The sequence below is a fragment of the Haliotis rufescens genome, unplaced genomic scaffold, assembly GCF_023055435.1.
Source record: "Haliotis rufescens isolate VD_foot unplaced genomic scaffold, xgHalRufe1.0.p SCAF_21, whole genome shotgun sequence".
Classification (NCBI taxonomy): Eukaryota; Metazoa; Mollusca; class Gastropoda; order Lepetellida; family Haliotidae; genus Haliotis; species Haliotis rufescens.
This window is the reverse complement of record NW_025963902.1, coordinates 9,503,603-9,527,353: the sequence shown is the minus strand read 5'-3', so window position 1 is coordinate 9,527,353 and position 23,751 is coordinate 9,503,603. Positions and strand designations below refer to the sequence as shown.

Here is a 23,751-nt window from a genome sequence, read left to right as displayed (position 1 = left end):
TTTATATATATATAACCATGGTAACTGAATATCTGTATTCTTTTTTGGTGACTGTTCAAAGAATTATCATGATGATCCACTGAAATATTGAACAATAGTAATTGTGGAATGGAGTCAAGGAGCGTATGGTAATGTGCCATTGCTATGGTTACAGCTTTGTTCATCCTGATATCGGTGATCATCTTCCCGGTGAAGTTCTCTGAAGACATATCGGAAGCTCATCGTAGTGACCTGGAACGCTATGACATTGACTGGACATATGGCGTGACTCTTGGTGGGCTCTTCTTCCTCCTCGGGGCCTCCATCTTCTTCTTCATCAAGCAGGAGGACCAGGAAGTGAGCCGAGAGAAGACCTCCATGCCGGCCTACTACAACAACAGCTACTAGACACGGGCAGCAAGCCATCTCATTGATCCCCATCTCATTAACGGACACACATCTCATGAGCTGGAAGAGGCCTGTGACATGTGTAGAGTGGTGGGGCAATATAGACCATGTTCTTTCTCTTTATCATGTTTGGGAGGTGGGATAGCTGAGTGGTTCAAGTGTTTGATGTCACAAGGCCTGGGTTCGATTCTTCACATGGGTTACAATGTGAATCGGTTCCTGGTGACCTATGGCATCATGTTGCTGGAATACTGTAAATCTTGAAATTAACATGAGCGTGAATTAAATGCAAGACTTGTATGAGACACAGAATATGTTTTCAACTATGCCAACCTATAATCTTGCACTAGAGATGCTAACTGCCACATGCATCACTAATCTGTTACCGATTCCAGGTCTTATTCAACACAGGCACCAAGCTCACCCCAGTCTTTTTTTAAATTTGGATCACAAATTCTCTGACTCCCAAAATTTGAAATGTGAAAACTAATTAAAAATGAGAAACAGTGGTTATGTTATTCCACAAACCAGAAAAATAATCATTTTCTGTCTTAATCAATATAAATAAGTTATTTAAAATACTATGATTAAATCTTTTGAAACTTTATCTCAAAACCTTAAGCCACAATGAAATATGATGAATCCCTATGCCTTCCTTCCCCACTTTTTTCTATTTTTCTACCTTCTTAACATTTTGAGGAAATAAAATAATTGGTTTAAATAATTTTATTTTTAGCTACCTACCAACCTGAAATTGTTTGTAGAAATTTTGTAAGCAAAAAAAAAAAGAAAGAAAAAATGTCTGGCCCTACTGATTGCCTTATATAAATGCTGAATGTGAAACAATTAGAATGCAAGCCTCAAGCTTGCATTGCCTGTATTGTTAGAATCTCTGTCATTGTTGGCCATTTTCTTTGCTATTCGATGTAGTGGATATCGTTGTATACATAATCATTCACCTTTATGGACATGTTGTTGACCAACTTAATATGACTTATGTTCAGGCTTTGTTCTATAATGATTTCTTAGACTGATAGGATTTCTGTTTCAATTCAGAACGTAACAGGATATGAAAGCACAGGATTTTTACCATACCAAGTGCTTGTGGTCCATTGATTCACGTTGATCAAGCCTGTATTATCATCCTTCATCTTTTTTTTATGGATTTTTTATGACAAGGTAATGACACATACTTTGAAGACCTACACTGAACAAAAAGTGTTAGGGATAATGATTTTTGTTGTTGACATTTTGATGAAACTTTGTGTTCAGTCTCCACTACAAAAAATATCCCCAAATATGTTCCTGATCCCTTATTTTGTTGGTTCAGTGTATGTATATGTCCATCATAGTGCTATCTGTAGCTCTTGTTCTGTATATATTTGTATTTATGTTGCCATGGTTACAGGGGGATCCTGTACTTGGTGCTGCTAGGGGACAGCTGTTATGTTCTCCATGTAGGCAGATTGGGGACCACGGGATTGTAAGGATTGTGGAATTTGGTGTAGCAGCTGGAGCTGTTCTTAATGAATGATTGTCACAAACATTGACATATAAATGAATCATGCAAGGATTGTTTTAGACCTGGAGTTGAGGATTGCTTTTTAAATTGTGATGTAATTTAGGGTGGTAAATTGTGACTGGTCCAAGCCCTTATGTACATGAGGTGTATATTTGTTTTTTCTGTTGCTAAATTCAGGTGAAATGAGAAACCTATTGTTCTGGCCTTACCAAAAAATTATAATTATTTGTTGTAACTGACCAGATATTTTTTTAATCAGATGTTAAGTTTATTAAGTTTCAATTCCTTACACACGAGAATGAAAAGTCTGTCCCCGGTAATAACACTGATGATGTCCACACTAACACGTCCATTTTTACGTCCATGTGTATATATATGTCCATGTATATAGTCCACTCACAGAGCATGGTGCTGGTGCCTTCCTATTACCATGAGCTACAATATGCAAGTACAGCCATGTGATGAGGGGAACAAGAGTTATGTCCCCTGAATAGATGTTTGAAGTCAGTTGAAGGTAGTGTGAATATATGGCTGTTCTATTTGTTTGATCTGTAGATTTGATCTGTTGATCGTTTGATTAATTTGTTTGGAATTGGAATTACAAACTGTGTTCTGTTGTACATATAGCTGGTATAGGTTTGGTGGATGATTAACTTAAATGCAATAATGCCTATTTCTTGATATTCCCTTATTTTTGTGACAATCTCATTAAAATCATATCATTTATGCTGATACGATACTGACCTTCAGGCTTAAAAAAATAAGAGTTGGTTCTCAATCAATGACTTTTAAAATATATTGCGGGTGGGCGGTTGTTTTTTTGTTGCTTGTTCAAACTAGTATGTAAGCAAATAAACAGTTGTGTACCATCAACCTGGGAAAGGGCCTCCCTACATAAACAAGCATACAAACTCCTATTGCCACCATGACCATAACACAAGATCTGCATACACCAGTGCACATGTGAAGGAAAATAACTGCGTGCAGTAATGGATCGCATTGTTTTGAAGTATTTGGATTTTTATTTTTTTTTCAAAAATGGAATTAAAAATGAAACATGCGGCAGACTTTATGATGATGCGGGCGGTGCCTGAGAACCAAGACTATTAATTTTTTTAGCCTCCTTAAGATCTGAGGACACCTCTGCAGAAGGTCACATCAGGTGAACCCTAAGTAAACATTTGACAGCTGCATCTGTACCGTACCATCTGTAAGTGAAGGATGCATGGCTCTTTTGTCAATCAGATGGGCGGTGGGGTAGCCTAGCGGTTAAAGCATTTTCTCATTATGCGGAAAACCCAGGTTCGACTCCCCACATGGGTCCAATGTGTGAAGCCATTTCTGCTGTTCCCTGTTGTAATATTACTGGAATCCTGCTAAAAGCAGCGTAAAACCATACTCACTCACTCACTCACTTACTAGGCAATCAGATTTCTAAACTCACTCGTCAGTCAGATCTCTAGACTGATGTGGCTTCATTTCTTTACTCCACCGATTTGGAAATTTGTATTTTAACAACAGAAAACCCAATCAGGACACATGCTTTCCGTGACTCTCTCTCTTTGGTGTAGAGGCCATGGAACTCACCAACAGCAGAGTGTATAAAATATCCACAACAGTATAAGGTGGAGGCTTTGTTTGTGTATAGGGGCGGTCGGGTAGCCTAGTGGTTAAAGCGTTCGCTCGTCACGCCGAAGACCCGGGTTCGATTACCGACACAGGTACAATGTGAGAAGCCCATTTCTAGTGATATGATATTGCTGGAATATTGCTAAAAGCGGCGTAAAACCATACTCACTCACTTCATTGTGTATACTCACGAAAGGGTGTTTTGACTGTATCAAGATACAGAAATACGATATACTGGTGTGAATGCTACACACACTGATACTCAGAATTTAGAAACCTTGATGCTGATTGGCTGATCAGTAAGCTCACCTTCTATGTAGTGTCCTCAGATCTTCACTCCGAGAATTATCGTATCGGGAAAAAAGACCTCATTTTAATTAAATTGTTTTGTCATTGTTTCATACAGCTATGTTGTTCTATGTCTTTCTCTATCAAGTACATCAGTTTGCTGATGTTGATGGTTGTGAGTTTGAATCCCGATTTCCTGTTTCTGATCCTTGGTGTATGGACACCATAACCGTGGTGGTAGTCAACATGTTGAACCTCTATGATCTGAATTTCTTTAAAACGTTCTCCCTCATGAAGCTCACACGCCATGATATCAAATGGTGTTGAAAAACAGTGTTTAACCATATCATCACACAGCTGTCTTTTTATTGCCTAATAATATTAGATTTTCTGAATTGATGATTATGAAAATGATATGACTGCTTGACTAACCAGGGTAGTGTTATTTGTCACTGAAATTATTTTGATGAATTAACCATTTAGTGTCTTCGCACATTCCTGTAGAACTGCTGAACTGTTTAATATTTTCTGTTACTCGTGTCATGGTTTTAGTGGCCTTGAAGCCAGGGACAGGACCTGCCATTCTTTATGCTGAAGAGGGGGCTGAAATTTGGTTAAAAAAAATATACCAGAAAACAATGGACATAATATTTTGACCCAGACTTTGACGCTGTAATGATCTGTGCAGAGTAGCCTCCCTTAGGCATTCCAGGAACCTATGATTGTGGGTTTGAATCCTTGTTCACCCTGATTATGTTTCTTAAAGTGGTAAACATCGAAGAACTGCATCACTTCGGGCTTTCCTCTCACATTTAGCTGACGAGCCGTGATATGACACGAATACTGTTCTAAGCGGAGTTAAACTCACCCATTCACTCACTATGGTGGAGGTATATCAGCTTCTGTAGTGCTGGAAGGAAGGTAAAACACAACCCAGTTCTCACTCCACTGTAGCAAATGTAAATACTCATTGCAATGATTAGTTTTTTTAAGTGTATTGTAAGGAAATCTTGATGTTATATTTTTCTGCTAAGTTATACAATATGTGAATATTCCACTGCAGTGTCTTCATCTCATGTTTTGCATAATACTTACAACATACGATTGTCTTTTTCTAAATGATTTGCTTGTAATGTTGTGTTGGTTGATCTATATTTGGTGCTTGATATTTATTAGATAACATTTCTGATGACAGTCAACCCGGGAAATATAAGGCCAATATAGAGTGACAGACACTTTCATTATCATTGTGGTAATTCATTCAGAAACTTTCTGAAAGTTGAAGCAGCTGGAAAAGAAATAAATTAAACATAAAAAGGTTTATTTCTATAATGTCTCCCACTAGTAATTTAGACCCGCTTATACAATCTAATGTTGTACAACAATTCCATGGCTACATCACTATCAGTGATTCAAAAAGCCAGTGGGGCGGTTGGGTAGCCCAGTGGTTAAAGTATTCGCTCGTCACGCCGAAGACCCGGATTTGATTCCCGACATTGGTACAATGTGCGAAGCCCATTTCTGGTGTCCCCCGCTGTGATTTTCTGGAATCTTGCTAAAAGCGGCGTGACTGACCTTGTGTGGAAAAACTGGATAACTCTGTGAAACATAAAATAAATAAAGTATGGCCTATTTGGTTAATACTTATTCAGAGGGGCGCTGGGATAGCCTTGTGGTTAAAGCATTCATATTCAATATATTTTTACTCTCATGGGTCCATTTAGAAATTAATTCTACTCTTATGCTATACAACAGGATGTATAATAAGTATAATATCATGAACAATATAATAGATCAGCTTTATTTTTTCCCACCCGGAACTGTCCAATTAACTTGAGATTTAATTCTAAGCTGCTATTACTTGTGTAGACAACAAATGATGGAAAGTTCAGTTATCTTGTCATCTTTTTGCTGGTTAATTTCCAAGGTTGACTGTCTTTTTTTCCTCCTCTGTCTCAGTTGTTGATTTGTAGCAGGGATTGTCAGCAAATCTGTGTTCGTGTGTTCAATATTTTTACTTCTGATGTATTTATTAATGTTGATCGAAAACAAAACTCAGTTGATCATGAAAAACAACTACTGTATTTGACGTAGTAAGCACCCAGGGCGCTCTCAAAAATAGGGGGCTCTCGTAGAATAAAAAATTGGTGAAAAAAACACACAGAGTTGAACGATCGTCAATTTCGTGGTTTATGCTGACAGCGTGAAATGATACAAACGAAAAGTCTGTGCATATTATATACGACAGATATATTTTTGCCAATAAATAAGGGTGCATATTACACATGAGTGGGTATTATACTCGAATAAATAAGTCTTGTGTACATTGATCAATCGGAAGGGGTGCTAATTGGGATTGTTCACTAGCCAATATATGAACAAATATCACCGCTTATTAGAGCTGGGCGCTTACTATGTCAAATATGGTACTCATCATGCACCTAATCAGAAAACGTTGCACATGCATTGTGTATTTGGCTGTTTTATCACAGACCCATGCCTGTATTAGCATACAAGGTACCATAGTCACTGTATTAAGCACCCTGCTGCAAAACCTCCCCCTGACCAAATTCTAGATCAGTTGGTAAGTAATATTTGTAAGCATCCCTACAGGGACAGCCTTATTTTTGTGTTTTTTACAGAAAACAATAGCATGGAAGGGGCATATAATTGCATTGTAACTATTATCAATAACATTTAGGTTGAGTCGAAGTTTGAAATTAATTTGTTCATTACCATTCAACCTCTGAAAAGAATTTTAACTTGTGTTTGGTTTTGATTAGCAGACCCTTTGTCCATTTTTTTAAGAGCTCGGGCACTTATTACAGTGAATATGGTACCACCAATTAATAATGCTTGTTTTTTTCTCCTATTTGTTTCTGATACATGTTGTAACTTAAGGTGCCATCAGTGCACTGTCATGCGTTCACGTTTACTCATGTAAACGGCTTATGTGTGTCTATATTTTCTCATCACCAGGTAGATTGTCATGTGAATCTCATGCCAGAGCTAGCCTATAGAATTTACCATTTTTGTAGAAGCACATTCTGTTGCTCTGTGAGGCTCATGCAGGAAGGTCTTAAGATAATACATAGCTCACGAAGCATACATTCTGATATATCATGTGTGGATTTCCTTCATGATGTCCCCAAAGACATAGTTGCTTGATTGACCAAGAAACGAATCTTCATGATGAGCTGAATTGAATGATCTGACTGAAGACAATATTGACTAATGGACATCCATTATTTTGTTCTTTCAGTGCAGCATTTCAGTACCGGTGAAGAAGACTAACATTTAGTTCCCAAAGTAAAGTTATCTCGTTTTGAAAATATATATCTACTGAACAAAAAATTAAGATCCAGATGTTGCCCAGAACAATGCTTAATACCAGGCCTAGAGCATTGCCAAATCATTCTAGACTTGAGTTGGATTCATTTTGAATTTATTTTCTTGGGTCTGGGAGACAGACTACAGGTGAAATTCACATCAAACGTGTACCAAAATGTTGCATTGAAAGAAACAAGAAGTCCAACCTCACAAGTAAACTCTGTGTTCATAGATTGTTCGGCTTCTTTGGCACTTCAAGATGAGATTTACTGACTGCCAGAACCGAACAGATTACACGTGCATCCACATTATGTTACTCATGCTTGTTTTATGATTTTTTACATATTGCAAGGTATCTGAAATATGTTCCTAGATTATATATCTTCCTAGATCTCCGTATGTATCCTGTGGCTGATTGTGTACCTGTTGTATATGATGGCCAGCGTGATGGTCTAAACCATTCCATGGTATAATCACCATAGGTTAAACGTATTGAAGATTGAAATATGGCAAATGTGTTAATTTTGTGTGATTAATGTTTAACGATTATTTTATTCACATACATTAGCATATTTACTAATTACTTGATACAAATGGTTTTGGTGGATGTTTTCACTTTGTTTTGATCATGTCAATTAATTATCAATTAGTTGATTAATTATCTAGTTAAGGAGAATGGCAGTGTTAATCATGCTAATCTTGACCAGTTCCACAAAGCGATCTTAGTGCTACGATGACCGCAATTCTGTGTTAAAGTATGGGAGGTACGATCACATACGTAAGATCGCTTCATGTAATGGTCTGGAGGCACTCTTTCTCAACATGGAAGGTTGATTGTGTGTGTAAGAGCCTATTGCTTCAGGTTTAACAGTTCTGATACAATTTGGCAGCTGGAAAATCAGCTTGGTTTCATTAGGTTGTGACCGCTATGGATGAAATCCTTCTCAGCGCTCAGATGTTGTGTGATGTCCAGTAGGAACTTCATAGACTTGTAGACAATGGCTGAGGTCATGTTGTGCATGTTGTGGGTCTAGATCAAACTTTTAGGACTCATGGCTAGGCATTATTTTTGTTTAAATTATGAGTGAAATATGGTTCTAGAACAAATGTTTGTTAGGTGATATTTGTTTTTCATATGTATATTTTAGTATTTCCACAACAAGTCCTCTATTTGTTCTTCAAAAATGTTTTTAATTAATTAGTTTTGTTATGAAAATTACAATTTTGTTGTTTATTCAAAGATGAAAGGATTTTGCTATTTTCTCATAACACATGGTTTACACTCAGAGGGGTACACAAAGTATGGGATCTAGACCACCAGTCGTCAGACTTTCATTTTTGTGGAAGCCTCGGTGGATGAGTGGGTTAGATTGCTGACTTTGTGTGCTGGCGTTTAGGTGCCTCACTCTGAGAGTGTTGGTTTGAATACTGGATGGTTCTCAACCCCAAAAAGTACTAGAATCTGTACTTTACGAAGAAAGTATTATCACAAAAATAACATTTCTTACAGATGGTAATATATTACTATATGTTTGAATTTCTATAACAGATACTATTGATTTAGAGGAATATATTCTGTTGTCACTGATTACTTTCTGGCTGTCAATAATAATTTGTCCCAAAAACTTTGAAGATATTCGAAGAACAGTTATTTTATTTGTTGTGACCTTATTCAAATGTAATGGATAGGACAGCATGAAACTGTGGTTTTGTTGAAGACAGAGCATGAGAACCTGTTCGCTGATCGTCTAGGAACAAGGCCTGCCTTTAGGTTGCAATAGACCCTTTGAAGATGTGGTTGTGACTTGTGATTGTAAAACATATTTTTATATTTTGTTCATATACGCCTCATTGTGTTGGTTTGCTATTTATGGCTTATCTAGTACCTCAAGTTAATCTTCATCAATCAGGTCATGTCTTTATTATGGTACACTCTCCTGTTATACATTGTCTTACTGGATGTGATCAGCTGAAACATTTGAATTCATGATTATATATTTAGAAGCGTTACTCCTGAGAACAATTAATTTGATTGTTTACTCGATTACCCTATCCTAAATTCTGCACAAGTGAAATATAATAATTTTGAAGGCTATTGTACCATATTGTTAACAGTTTGGTTTTTATTTTTGTTATCTTTTATTTCAAGAGGAAATCAACGATGAAATTTCCAGCACCTGCATCTTGATATCTTCCATATCAGAACAAATGGGATTGAGCTGGTCGTAGCATTTTCTGAAACATTTTTTTATGTATATTTCTAAACGCCATATTGTATCTGTCAACAAAATGTTTTTAACGCTTTGCAAGAATCAGAAACCTGATAAAGATATTTCAAAGTTGAAAGAAAAAACATATTGTGATAATAATTTTGAAGAGACCTTCTTAGTTATATCTGCTAATGGGATGTGTTGATTGTTATACATGTACATGATAGTTAAAACTCTTTGAATTGACTCTGTAGGACTTTTGAAAATTTATGAAAGTAATGGCATCAAGACCAGCAAGAGGAATATTTATCTAACATTTTGGTGCACAGTGAGAAACTTTCTGTTCAGATTTGTTACCACATGGGTAGCTGCTGATGTCTTGTAAACTTCAGGCTGAGATGAATGTAGTTGCTATGTAGGCACCCACCTATCTAGGCTTCACTTGGCATTATTCTGTTAGCTTGTTTATCTATATAACAAATAAAGCAATACCTTTTTTATTAATTGCTCTGAGTTTTCTTCTTTATGGGCAGCAATACTCCAAATTCAGTCGTCTTGCCAGCACCGCTTTAATTAGTTTTTTTATTTTATTTTATTGCTTAGTCACCAGGTGGCAATCAGCATAGCACACAGGTCAAACCAGTCATGATTATAGTCCACAATAAGCAGATTTCGAATCTATGAAGAAAAAGCCACCCATATTTCAATACTTTAAGTTGGAGTGTTGTCTTTCCTTTCACGTGTATACTCCATTGGTGGTGTAGTGGATAGAGCTGGCTGGAGAGCGGAAGGCTGGTTGTTCGTTCCCCTGCCTTGTCAGATCTTAAAAGATGGTATTTGTTGTTACCCTGCCTGGGCCTCGGCATTGATGGTCTAGTACTATAAATTCGGTATTAGTCCAGACTACTACAAGCAGCCACACACACGTCGCTATATGAGTGCAATAATCCTGGACAAATTCTTGGCAATAATTTATGACCTCTGTCTTTACTAATTGGAAGCAACTTGTCTTGTTTGTTTCCACAGTTCTTTCATCCCACTTGGGGTATATCCGTGAAATGTGAGTCGATCTGGGTACCACAGTATATGCTCGAGTTTAACATGTCGAGTGGAGAAACCGCAGTCACCAACAAGAAGAGCCCCCACTCGCTGCGCGCAGATTCCATTGATGAAAATATCCTCCACGTGCACTAACGGAGAGTTTGGAATCACCTCCAGGAGGTCACGTGTCAGTAAACCGGAAATGACGTAGGCAGCACCGGCGACGTATGTTGGATAAAAGTCGTCGGGATAATCGTTTCTTGAGACGTAATATTTAGACATTGATCTCCTTTTTGGCTGGCTACGTCTGTTTATCTGACCCATGATAAACCTAGGCACAGACTCAAACATATCAAGTGTATTGAAGAGCTGTTCCAAATTTACGAAAACGTCATCATCGATCTTCAACAAGAAGCTGAAACTTGTACAAAACTCGGCCGTCCATTTTAACAACGCAACGCTCTTCCATACCAGGTTCTGGTACGTGTCGTCTGCGTTCACCTGGACTACGTCGCCATACTGCTTGTGCTCCGCCTCTAGCAGCACCTGTACGGACGGATGGCACAGACCAACCAGGAATATGAGACAGACGTTTCTGGCTGGCGTTCGACGGACAACTGACCCCCACGTGTGCCGGATGGCATGTCGTTGATGGAAGTTACTTGCACGAGATATGACCCCGATGACCATCCACACAGGTGCCCGAAGTCTACAGTGGTCGGAGTTGAGGATGAAGTTAGTGTTGTCACTGATGTTGTTCCTGGGGAAGGGGAATTTGGAGGACGGTGGCCTGGTACTTTGAATACAGCAGCATCGAGTCAGGTTTACAAACCTACAAGGGGACTTTATAATAGTAATGCACAAAATAATACTCCCAATTAGGAGCAAGATGGCGTAGCTGATGCAGGACCGTGGTAGTCGGAGGTGATGGTAGTTAAATCTGAACATCACTGTAGATACTTGGGCATTGTTTCAAGTTTTAGACAGACGCTGAAAGATATATTGACTGAACAGTGTACATTCCTTTATGTGGCGGTGGATTGGATATGAGATGAAGTGAAAATGCATCATAAATTCATATGAAACTCCGTGTATTCGGACTCCATGTTTGTACAACACTGCAGATGTCATGCGTCATGTCATGGGGACGTGGGACGACCATTCTCTGGATGTCCAGGTATTTCAGAAAAGATTCCGTCTGAGGTCCATGACAACGATTTCCATATATTAACAACTTTCACGATAATCCTTGAAAATGATACAAATGGTCCACCATTGGTGCGCCTTCATTTCACTTGGATAGGTGGATGGATCCCATAGAACCTGAAACACAATACATATACATTCATTTATACCTGTATATATCTGTCATAACGCCCTAGAGTGTCAATAGTTGCAATATTTTGTGATTATTAATAATATGATCGATTCTGTCAGTGTTGATTAGTTTACGTTTTCCCTTTAAAGTGGCGTTAAATTCAACTTACTCACCCACCCACTCACCCACTCGCTCGCTCACCCACCCACCCACTCACTCACTCACTCACTCACTCACTCACTCTTTATACCCATAACTGTGGGGCGACTGACGTTTCAGGCTGTGGCCATAGATATATTCAGGCTTGATGAAGGTCACATCACTAGCAGGGCAAAGGAACAAGTATGCAAGTCGCAATCTGTATTAAGTAATTCAGTATCGGCAAGAACTAAACCTAAATAAAGAGAAGCTTTATGTTAGTTCCCGACGCTCATGCCTTGACTGAAAGTTGACATATGATCGTGAAACCTCGCATCTCTTAAATGGAGACAAGAATGATTTTGCTATTAAGCTATATCTCAGGGCCGGCAAATTATATTGGGATAGGCCGTGGAAGCTTGTGACGACATGCACTGAAGCAATGAGACAAAGCGTCGTAAAATCCCCCTCGCTGTCCTCAAAGACACGTTCACGCCGCTCTGTTTACTCCACGTGATTGTACAGTTTGTTAAACGAGACATCTCCATATACTCGTCCAGACGATAATTACAGATATCTCCGTACTGACGTACACATACTCTTTTGTTTTGTTTGTTTATTTGTTGTTTAAGGCCGCACTCAGCAATATTCCAGCTGTATGACGGCGGTCTGTAAATAATCGAGTCTGGACCAAACAATCCAGTGATTTACATCATGAACATCGATCCACGCAATTGGGATCGATGACATGCATCAACCAAGTCAGCGAGCCTGACCACCCGATCCCGTTAGTCGCCTTTTACGACAAGCATAGTCACCTTTTACGGCAAGCATGGGTTGCTGAAGACCTATTCTACACCGGATCTTCACGGGTCCGTACACATAGTCAATACACACAGCTCTGTATATACTCCTACAGTCAGTACAGGCAGTTCCATATACTCGTATAGTCATAGTCTTACAGACCCTGATACAAATATATCAAGTAAAGCCCATGCAAGTCAATAATGTTTGGCAAGTCTAGATTACTGCAGTATCAGGAAAATGAAGAGAGTCTTTGGGCTCCTTTTTATTATATTTTTATTTAGATAATTTAACAACTGTTTTTTTCTGTACGATATGTTCATTTCAGAGACTAAATGTTAGTCTAGTATAGTCAGTACAAACACTTCCGTAAAATTCGTATAGTCAGTAAAGACACTTCCGTATACCCGTATAGTCAGTACAGACACTTCCGTATACTCTTATAGTCAGTACAGACACTACCGTATACTCGTAAAGTCAGTACAGACACTTCCGTATACTCGTTTAGTCAGTAAAGACACTTCCGTATACCCGTATAGTCAGTACAGACACTACCGTATATTCTTAGTCTGTACAGACACTTTCGTATACTCGTAAAGTCAGAACAGACACTACCGTATACTCGTATAGTCTGTACAGACACTTCCGTATATTCGTGTTGTCAGTAAAGACACTACCGTATACTCGTATAGTCAGTACAGATACTACTGTATACACTTCCGTATATTCGTGTTGTCAGTAAAGACACTACCGTATACTCGTATAGTCAGTACAGATACTACTGTATACTCGTATAGTCAGTACAGACACTACCGTATACTCGTATAGTCAGAACAGACACTACCGTATATTCGTATAGTCAGTACAGACACTCCCTTATACTCGTATAGTCAGTACAGATACTACCGTATACTCGTATAGTCAGAACAGACACTACCGTATATTCGTATAGTCAGTACAGACACTCCCTTATACTCGTAAAGTCAGAACAGACACTACCGTATACTCGTAAAGTCAGAACAGATACTACCGTATACTCGTAAAGTCAGGACAGACACTTCCGTATATTAGTATGGTCAGTACAGACACTCCCGTATATTCGTATAGTTAGTACAGACACTACCGTATACTCGTTTAGTCAGTAAAGACACTTCCGTATACCCGTATAGTCAGTACAGACACTCCCGTATATTCTTATAGTCTGTACAGACACATCCGTATACTCGTAAAGTCAGAACAGACACTACCGTATACTCGTATAGTCTGTACAGACACTTCCGTATATTCGTATTGTCAGTAAAGACACTACCGTATACTCGTATAGTCAGTACAGATACTACCGTATACTCGTAAAGTCAGTACAGACACTTCCGTGTATTCGTATAGTCAGTACAGACGCTCCCTTATACTCGTAAAGTCAGAACAGACACTACCGTATACTCGTATAGTCAGTACAGATACTACCGTATACTCGTAAAGTCAGAACAGACACTTCCGTATATTAGTATGGTCAGTACAGACACTCCCGTATATTCGTATTGTCAGTAAAGACACTACCGTATACTCGTATAGTCAGTACAGACACTACCGTATACTCGTATAGTCAATACAGACACTACCGTATACTCGTAAAGTCAGAACAGACACTTCCGTATATTCGTATTGTCAGTACAGACACTACCGTATACTCGTATAGTCAGTACAGATACTACCGTAAACTCGTAAAGTCAGAACGGACACTCCCGTATATTCGTATTGTCAGTACAGACACTCCCGTATATTCGTTTAGTCAGTACAGGCAGTTCTATATACTCGTACAGTCAGTACAGGAAGTTCCGTATACTCGTACAGTCAGTACAGGCAGATCCATATACTCGTAGTCAGTACAGGCAGTTCCGTATAGTCTGTACAGACAGTTCCATATACTCGTACAGTCAGTACAAATAGCTCCGTATACTCGCACAGTCAGGACAGGAAGTTCCGTATACTCGTACAGTCAGTACAGGCAGATCCATATACTCGTAGTCAGTACAGGCAGTTCCGTATAGTCAGTACAGACAGTTCCATATAATCGTACAGTCAGTACAGGTAGCTCCGTATACTCCTACAGGCAGTTCCGTATATTCGTACAGGCAGTTCCATATACTCGTACAGTCAGTACATATAGCTCCGTATAGTCAGTACAGGCAGTTCCATATACTCGAACAGTCAGTACAGGTAGTTCCGCATAGTCAGTACAGGCAGTTCCATATACTCGTACAGGCAGTTCCATATACTCGTACAGTCAGTACATATAGCTCCGTATAGTCAGTACAGGCAGTTCCGTATGGTAAGTACAGGCAGTTCCATACTCTCCTACAGTCAGTACAGGTAGTTCCGTATAGTCAGTACAGGCAGTTCCATATACTCGTACAGTCAGTACAGGTAGTTCCGTATAGTCAGTACAGGCAGTTCCATATACTCGTACAGTCAGTAACGGTAGTTCCGTATAGTCAGTACAGGCAGTTCCATATACTCGAACAGTCAGTACAGGTAGTTCCGTATAGTCAGTACAGGCAGTTCCATATACTCGAACAGTCAGTACAGGTAGTTCCGTATGGTAAGTACAGGCAGTTCCATATACTCGAACAGTCAGTACAGGAAGTTCCGTATAGTCAGTACAGGCAGTTCCATATACTCGAACAGTCAGTACAGGTAGTTCCGTATAGTCAGTACAGGCAGTTCCGAACATTCGTACAGTTAGTACAAGTAGCTCAGTATACTCGTACAGTCAGTACGGGCAGTTCCGTATAGTCAGTACAGGAGGCTCCGTATTCTCGTACAGTCAGTACGGGCAGTTCCGTATAGTCAGTACAGGAGGCTCCGTATTCTCGTACAGTCAGTACAGGAAGTTCCGTATAGTCAGTACAGGAGGCTCCGTATTCTCGTACAGTCAGTACAGGCAGTTCCGTATAGTCAGTACAGGAGGCTCCGTATTCTCGTACAGTCAGTACAGGCAGTTCCGTATAGTCAGTACAGGAGGCTCCGTATTCTCGTACAGTCAGTACAGGCAGTTCCGTATAGTCAGTACAGGCAGTTCCATATACTCGAACAGTCAGTACAGGTAGTTCCGTATAGTCAGTACAGGCAGTTCCATATACTCGAACAGTCAGTACAGGTAGTTCCGTATGGTAAGTACAGGCAGTTCCATATACTCGAACAGTCAGTACAGGAAGTTCCGTATAGTCAGTACAGGCAGTTCCATATACTCGAACAGTCAGTACAGGTAGTTCCGTATAGTCAGTACAGGCAGTTCCGAACATTCGTACAGTTAGTACAAGTAGCTCAGTATACTCGTACAGTCAGTACGGGCAGTTCCGTATAGTCAGTACAGGAGGCTCCGTATTCTCGTACAGTCAGTACGGGCAGTTCCGTATAGTCAGTACAGGAGGCTCCGTATTCTCGTACAGTCAGTACAGGAAGTTCCGTATAGTCAGTACAGGAGGCTCCGTATTCTCGTACAGTCAGTACAGGCAGTTCCGTATAGTCAGTACAGGAGGCTCCGTATTCTCGTACAGTCAGTACAGGCAGTTCCGTATAGTCAGTACAGGAGGCTCCGTATTCTCGTACAGTCAGTACAGGCAGCTCCGTATAGTCAGTACAGGAGGCTCCGTATTCTCGTACAGTCAGTACAGGCAGTTCCGTATAGTCAGTACAGGTAGCTCCGTATACTCGCAGAGTCAGTACAGGAGGCTCCGTATTCTCGTACAGTCAGTACAGGCAGTTCCGTACATTCAGTACACGACTCCGTACAGTTAGGTATATACGCATGTATACTCCTATACAGTCAGTGCATATAGCTCCGTATACTACATTTAGCTCCGTATACTACATTTAGCTCCGTATACTCGTACAGTCAGTACAGACACCTCCGGATACCCGTATAAAAAATATTAACATAAACAACTTTTCGTTGATCCAATCCGATCTTGGAAATATCGTCTACTTGGGAGTTGCACTTGCTGTAGAATCTCAGACGTTTTGTTTCAAATTCAACGGAGTCTGTAAATACCTTCAGATCCCGCCTGTATCCAAACACTCGGCGTGTACATAGCATACACATGAGGTGTGCTTGATAAACGTTTGTTGTCGCGGTCGTTGCGTTAGTCGCCTTTAGTCCCAACGGATGTGCTGTCCACGTTAGCAGAGTGCTACAATTTGAACACAGGAAGCTATAGTTCCTGTTGAAACTGAATATAACTTAGTTTTGGAAAGTTGATCGCGATGTAGGTCCTTTTCTTGTTGAAACCTTGTTGTACCGAACTGTTGCGTCACAAGTCAAGACACTCGAATCAACGAATTATTTCTATCAGGAGTGAGTGAGTGAGTGTGGTCTTACAGCGCTTTTAGCAATATTACAGCAATATCACGGCGGGAGACACCAGAAATGGGCTTCACACATTGTACCCATGTCGGGAATCGAACCCGGGTTTTCGGCGTGACGAGCGAACGCTTAACCACTAGGCTATCCGACCGCCCCCTTGATATCAGGAGCCTAATTTCCCCTAGCTTCGCTCTTGATATCAGGAGCATAGCTAGGGGAAATTATGATGTAGGTAATCATATTTCTGTACTTTTTTGTTTTCTTAAACACTCATGACGCCTATAAACCACAAACACAAACACAAGCAAACATGTGGAACATTTTTGAAACAGAGATATTACAAAATATCCTTACCACATTCTGTACATAACACATTTTAAGTATAATTATTGTGATCAAACCCAGATATCCTCATAAAATATATATATGGGGGCACGGGTGGCCCAGTCGTCTAAGGCGCCGCGATTCTCTGTGCAGAGTCGCGTCCCTTGGGCACACCAGAAACCTATGATTGTGGGTTCGAATCCCGGTTCTCCCCAATTATGTTTCTAGGTTTGTCAGCACCATACCCGTGCTCGTGGGTTTCACCGAAGTGGTAAACATCTGAGACCTGCACCACTTCGGGCTTTCCTCCCACATTAAGCTGACACGCCGTGATATAACTGGAATACTGTTAAAAGCGGCGTTAAACCCAACTCACTCACTCATAAAATATATATAGTCCATGTATGAGAATAACCACTCTAGATTATCCACTTAAACAGATTCCATTTGGCGTAAAAGGCAAAATAGGTGTGAAACTTATATGAATAGACCAATACAATCAGTGATAACATCAAAGGGTAAAGGAAAATAACAAGCAAATAACAACATCGAACCAACTTATCAACGACCACTTTGACACTGGTAGGCGGGTCACCCTTAAATTTAACAAAAGAACATGTAACTATAACAAGCGACTGAAAGAACACACTAAAGCACCTTCTTAAAAAAATATTTCATTTTATTTATTTCTCATACAGTAAACTACGGTTAAAACGAACACGCTTATAACGAACTGACGGATATAACGAACTTACTTTTTGGTCCCGACTATTTGCTGTAGTTATGCTGTATATATGATTATAACGAACTACGGTTATAACGAACTAAAGATAGGAGTCCCTTTGAGTTCGTTATAACCGTAGTTTACTGTATAACGATTTCAAAGCGTAGGCACTTGTATTTTGTGCTAGGTGGTAGCTACGCCACTGGATATTAATGTCCTTGGCATAATGTCGACGTTCCAGAAAGTCTTAGACTGAAGAGTAATGAGGGTTGATTGTAGTTGAGAAATATATACACTAATGACAAATAGAAAGTAATGTTCAAACTGAACAAGAAGACATTCATGTTGTAACTGTTAAGTGTTTCTTGAAATACTGGCTATAGTTTCCTTGTAACACAATTACATAAAAAAGTATATGCACTTTTTCACTCCTGCCATGTCGTTATTTATGAATAATAATTTATCTATTAAATAATTTTAAACAGAAAGGGAGAACAGCTCTTTTCCTTTTGGTTTATCAGCTCGACAAAGTGATATATTGTAAAATTACGGAGTTACGGTGTCCACGAAACATATCAGCCCTTCTTTTCTCCTTTGGCACATGTAACAAGTTACTTTACATGAAAAGGTTGTCTCAAATTGCAAAAGCAAATTTATCATCAAAAACTGGCTCCCACAGGAGATATCGCTTGGGTGAGATAGATATCGCTGCAATGAAATTGCATCACAATGCTTTGCAGACCATTGTGACGTCATTGGTTACCATGACGTCACAATCAAATTACATCACTAATGGCTCTGCTACTGAAGCTGTTAGTAGTTCTTTTTACACTTAAGACACTGCTTATAACTTTCTACAAATTGAAAAAGTTGGAAGAATGATGTTGGATGATAAATAAAATCTCACCCTCGTGTCTTTTGATATCAAATATATCAACACTTGTCGATAAAAGTGGAAAAAATCCTCGGCAAGCCTCGTATTTTTCCCACTTTTATCAACTTGTGTTGATATATTTGATATCAAAAGACACGAGGGTGAGATTCTCTATATATATACTCATAACTTAAATTATCAGCGAATAAATCTACATGCAGACACGATGTAACTTTAAATAATTATTTTGTTGTTGTTGTTGTGGTGTACACAAAGCCCTGTCTTCTCTAAACATGGTACACACCTTTTGTTCAAATTTCACAGTTTATGGATGAATGCATATCTAAGCTTGGCCCAAACAGCTTTAATGAGCCTTTCTATACCATTCATTTTGGGATGCCATTGTCACACGTTTGTGGCCAAGTTTTAAAATAGGGTAGAACTGCAAATATTGTACCATAGCTGTTCGAGTCAAAGGGAGATAACTGCATGACGGTTTACACGTATGCAACTATAAAACATCAACACCAGATAATAATCAGTCTCGAATATCTGCCCAAACAGTTTCCTTTGGACGTGAAAGGCTAATAGCGGTGACAAGTATATAAGTGGATCACTGACGGTCGGTTTTGTTTGTTTGTTGTTTAACGCCGCACTCAGCAATATTCCAGCTATTTGACGGCGGTCTGTAAATAATCTAGTCTGGACCTCACAATCCAGTGACAGTCAGTGATCACACCAGGTCACGTGTCTTGATGTACTGTGATTATAGAAAGCAAATATCGGTAGTTTTGTAAATTCCTGAAACACTCAGGAAAAACTCTTTCCCAAGGTTTCCCTTACTGAATTGTAAACTACGGTTATAACGAACTCTAAGGGACCACTAATTTTAGTTCGTTATAACCGTAGTTCGTTATAAGCATATATACATCATATATACAACAAATGGCCGGGACTAAAAAATAAGTTCGTTATATCGGTCAGTTCGTTATAAGCGTGTTCGTTATAACCGTAGTTTACTGTATTAATTCAGTGGAACTTCATTAACTCGAAGTCATTGGGAAAAACATATCGAGTTAACCGGAGTTCCAGACATACGTAGTGATTCGCCTGGAAATAGGAACTGAGTCGAAGAATTGCACTGTAACCGGCTCTCTCTGTAGTTGAATCAGTTTAAATGGAGGTCAAAATGTTCTTACTCTCTCTTTCTCCAGATAACTACGGACGTACAGTATACCGAACGTTTGTATGCCGGACTCAGCAATATTCCATCTATATGACGGCGGTCTGTAAATAACCAAGTCTGGACCAGTGATTGACGTCATGAGCATCGACGCAACTGGGACACGATGACATGTATCAACCATGTCAGGAGCTTGACCACCCGATCCCGTTAGTCGCCCCTCACGACAAGCATAGTCAGTCACCTTTTACGTAAAGCATGAGTTGCTGAAGACCTATTCTATCCCGGATCTACCCCGGTGATCAAGCTCGCTGACTTGGTTGATGCATGTCATCGTATCCCAGTTGCGTCGATCTATGCTCATGATATCGATCACTGGATTGTTTGGTCCAGACTGGATTATTTACAGACCGCCGTCATATAGCTGGAATATTGCTGAGTTCGGCGTTAGGAAACAAACAAACAAAGCAAAACGGAATGTTGAAATTCTAAAATGAGTGTAACATGCGTGATTATACCTATCGAAATTGAAAAGTTTATCATTTAATATCTACGTGCTCCAAGGATAAGCCCATTCAAAAATGACGCATGTACTTATTTGTTTTACACCCATACATGAATATTAACTAAGGTATGCAACATTGGCCATATAAACGGCTTTGAGTGCAAACGTATATTTGCTTATAAGATAAATGTCCATCTTTGGAGGTAGTGTAAATATATATTTTAAATATATGCATATTTTTATATTGCCTTAATGTTTAATTTTGATCGTGTAAACGTATAGCTCTTATTAACACGTAGTCAAATATATGTTTACCGTTCGCTAATTGTCAATGAAGCAAGGTGAGGAAGAACCCTTTCATGTGACAAGTGTGAAATTGACACGCCCGTGCAGCACGAGCTATTACAGCGTCACCGACACGTTAACTATTGAAATCTACATGCGTCTTGCCTGCTTGCCTGACACTGACAAGGCAAGTGATGAAACATGTAGACGGTGTTTGTCTCCGACGAACGTGCAATGTCTTACTGACAAAATGGAAATTAACTTTTAAAACTGATAACTGGTCGGTTATACATATCACTAAGTTGCATATGTACGCATGTTAATTTTACTAATCCTTATTGATGTTTATTTACAGAGAGTGTATACGTTAACACATATGCAATTTTGGGACTTTTACAGAAGCCTTTTCAATGCCGTGGATTACTTTGAACAAATAATACTACTTTACATATTAAATTCAATAATTCATATTATGGAAATAGATATGATCAATAATGCCTAAATTCTCTTCATATTTTGCACGTATATAGTTTCAAATGAACACAAGTATCTTTCGACTGAAATATAAAAAATAATCAGCTTTATTTTTTATATTTAAGTCGAAAGATACACTGTTGATTTCAACGTGTTTAGATTTGTTGACATAAGTTTTCAAAAATGAACAGATAGGCAATTGCATTTTCTGCCATAATACAAAAAACTAATAAAAGATGCATCCGTACCTGCAGCTCATACCATGGCGATAGACAATAGGCACGTAGGTAGTGCGGTCACCTTTCAATCACAGTGGCATAGGTTCTATTCTCCACATAGGTCCAAGAAGTGATCTCCGTTAATGGTGCCTCTTGGTCTATGGTTGGAACATGGCTAAAGATTGAATTCGCTGTCTCGGCAACACCTGGTTGTCGTGTCTGTCAGACAGAGCGAGATAGGGAGGGCGACTGAGGCAGACTGAGAGGGACATTGTGACGTGGTGGTGTGCCAAGGCGACCAACAGATGTCTGTTTGCAGCTTGTTGCATGCTCAAGGCAAATATTGGCACCTTTTTGTCCGTTCTTGGCTCTTTCCCTCTCGTGATAGTCCCGCTACACGCAGTGACATGTAAAGCGAATGAACGGGGTTTAAACAGTATTTCAGTTTAATCGCGACGTGAGCTTAATGTGGACGGAAGGCGATGCAGGTCAGACGCTTTTCATTCAAATGAAAACCAAGATACGGTACTGAAACACATAGATTCCTGATGAGAACGCATTTGGGATTCGAACCCAAGAATAGCAGATCCTGTCACGACTGTAGAACGTAACTCTGCACACTTCATTCAATAGGCTACTTTGGCCCTCAACGAGGGAGTTGGGATTCAGTAGTGTAATAGATATGATACTCAAAAGAAGTAAAGCCCCCACCAAACACCCCCCCCCCCCCCCCCCCATATCACTACAGTTAATAGGTCATGCCATGATTCTTTCATATTACTACAGTTAATAGGTCATGCAATGATTCTTTCATATTACTACAGTTAAAAGGTTATGCCATGATTCTTTCATATTACTACAGTTAATAGGTCATGCCATATTTCTGTCATATTACATGTTAATATGTTATGCCATGATTACTACAGTTAATATGTCATGCCATGATTACTACAGTTCATATGTCATGCCATGATTCTTTCATATTACTGCAGTTACACGCCATGCCATGATCTCTACGGTTCATATGTCGTGCCATGATTCTAATGTTACAACAGTTAATATGTCATGCCATGATTCTTTCATAATACTAGTTAATATGTCATGCCATGATTACTACAGTTATATGCCATGCCACGATTCTTCATATTACTATAGTTCATATGTCATGCCATTTTTACTATAGTTATATGCAATGCCATGATTCTTTGATATTACTACAGTTAATATGTCATGCCATGATTACTACAGTTCATATGTCATGCCATGATCACTACAGTTTATAAAGGGCGGTCGGGTAGCCTAGTGGTTGAAGCGTTCGCGCGTCACGCCAAGACCCGGGCCAAGACCAAGTGTGAAGTCCATTTCTGGTGTCCCCCGCCGTGATATTGCTGGAATATTGCTAAAAGCGGCGTAAAACCAAACTCACTCACTCACTCACTCACTCACTCACTCACTACAGGTTATATGCCATGCCATGATTGCTACAGTTAATATGTCGTGCCATGACTCTTTCATATTACTACAGTTAATATGTCGTGCCATGACTCTTTCATATTACTACAGTTAATATGTCGTGCCATGATTACTACAGTTAATATGTCGTGTTATGATTCTTTCATATTACTACAGTTAATATATCATGCCATGATTACTACAGTTAATATGTCATGCCATGATTGCTACAGTTATATGTCATGTCATGATTCTTTCATGTTATTACAGTTAATGTGTCATGTCATAGCAGATTAACTGTAGTAATACGAAAGACTCGGGTGGTCCCTAACTTCTTTTGCGTAGTATATGTCACGGCGTCTCGACTTAATTGGGGATGAAAGTGATACGGTCACATCAACTTGCCAATTTGATCAAACAAACCCACGAGAACGGGTAGTGCCGACAAACCAAAGGTTGTCATCTAGTCGAATCTGGGATTCGAACCAAGGATCCTGGTGTGGCTAAGGAACGGAAATCTGCCCATCGGCTGATTAATTATAATACATTAGATTAATAGAGGGTAAGTTGTGTAAGGCGCTGTGCAGAGTTGCGTCCCTTAGACGTGCCAGAAACCTCTGTGCGTATGGTCGAATTTCAGATTAATCCTGATTAGGTTTCTTGGATTGCCAGCATCAAACCT

The 23,751-nt window shown here is 39.4% G+C and overlaps 2 protein-coding genes across 3 annotated transcripts in view; one reads left to right on the top strand and one right to left on the bottom strand.

Annotated features, from left to right (window-relative positions):
- LOC124150820 (p53 apoptosis effector related to PMP-22-like) overlaps positions 1-9,870 on the top strand; it is a 33,667-nt gene extending 23,797 nt beyond the window's left edge. For both annotated transcript variants that reach the window (XM_046522898.2, XM_046522897.2), the window contains exon 4: positions 155-9,870. In XM_046522898.2, coding sequence (XP_046378854.1) covers positions 155-387 — 233 coding nt within the window. In that variant the 3' untranslated portion in view covers positions 388-9,870. The remainder of the gene's footprint in view (positions 1-154) is intronic.
- On the bottom strand, positions 9,539-21,861 carry LOC124150821 (beta-1,3-galactosyltransferase 5-like). The gene is made up of 2 exons (XM_046522899.2): positions 21,648-21,861; positions 9,539-11,730 (listed from the first exon to the last, which is right to left on the bottom strand). The coding sequence occupies exon 2, from the start codon at positions 11,353-11,355 to the stop codon at positions 10,357-10,359; it is 999 nt and encodes a 332-aa protein (XP_046378855.2). The 5' UTR covers positions 11,356-11,730; positions 21,648-21,861; the 3' UTR covers positions 9,539-10,356.
- Between the last annotated feature and the right edge of the window lie 1,890 nt (positions 21,862-23,751).

What these genes read in the sequence shown, in the direction of transcription:
- LOC124150821 (XM_046522899.2), bottom strand. Translation starts at nt 11,355, where the DNA reads ATGTTCAGATTTAACTACCATCACCTCCGACTACCACGGTCCTGCATC.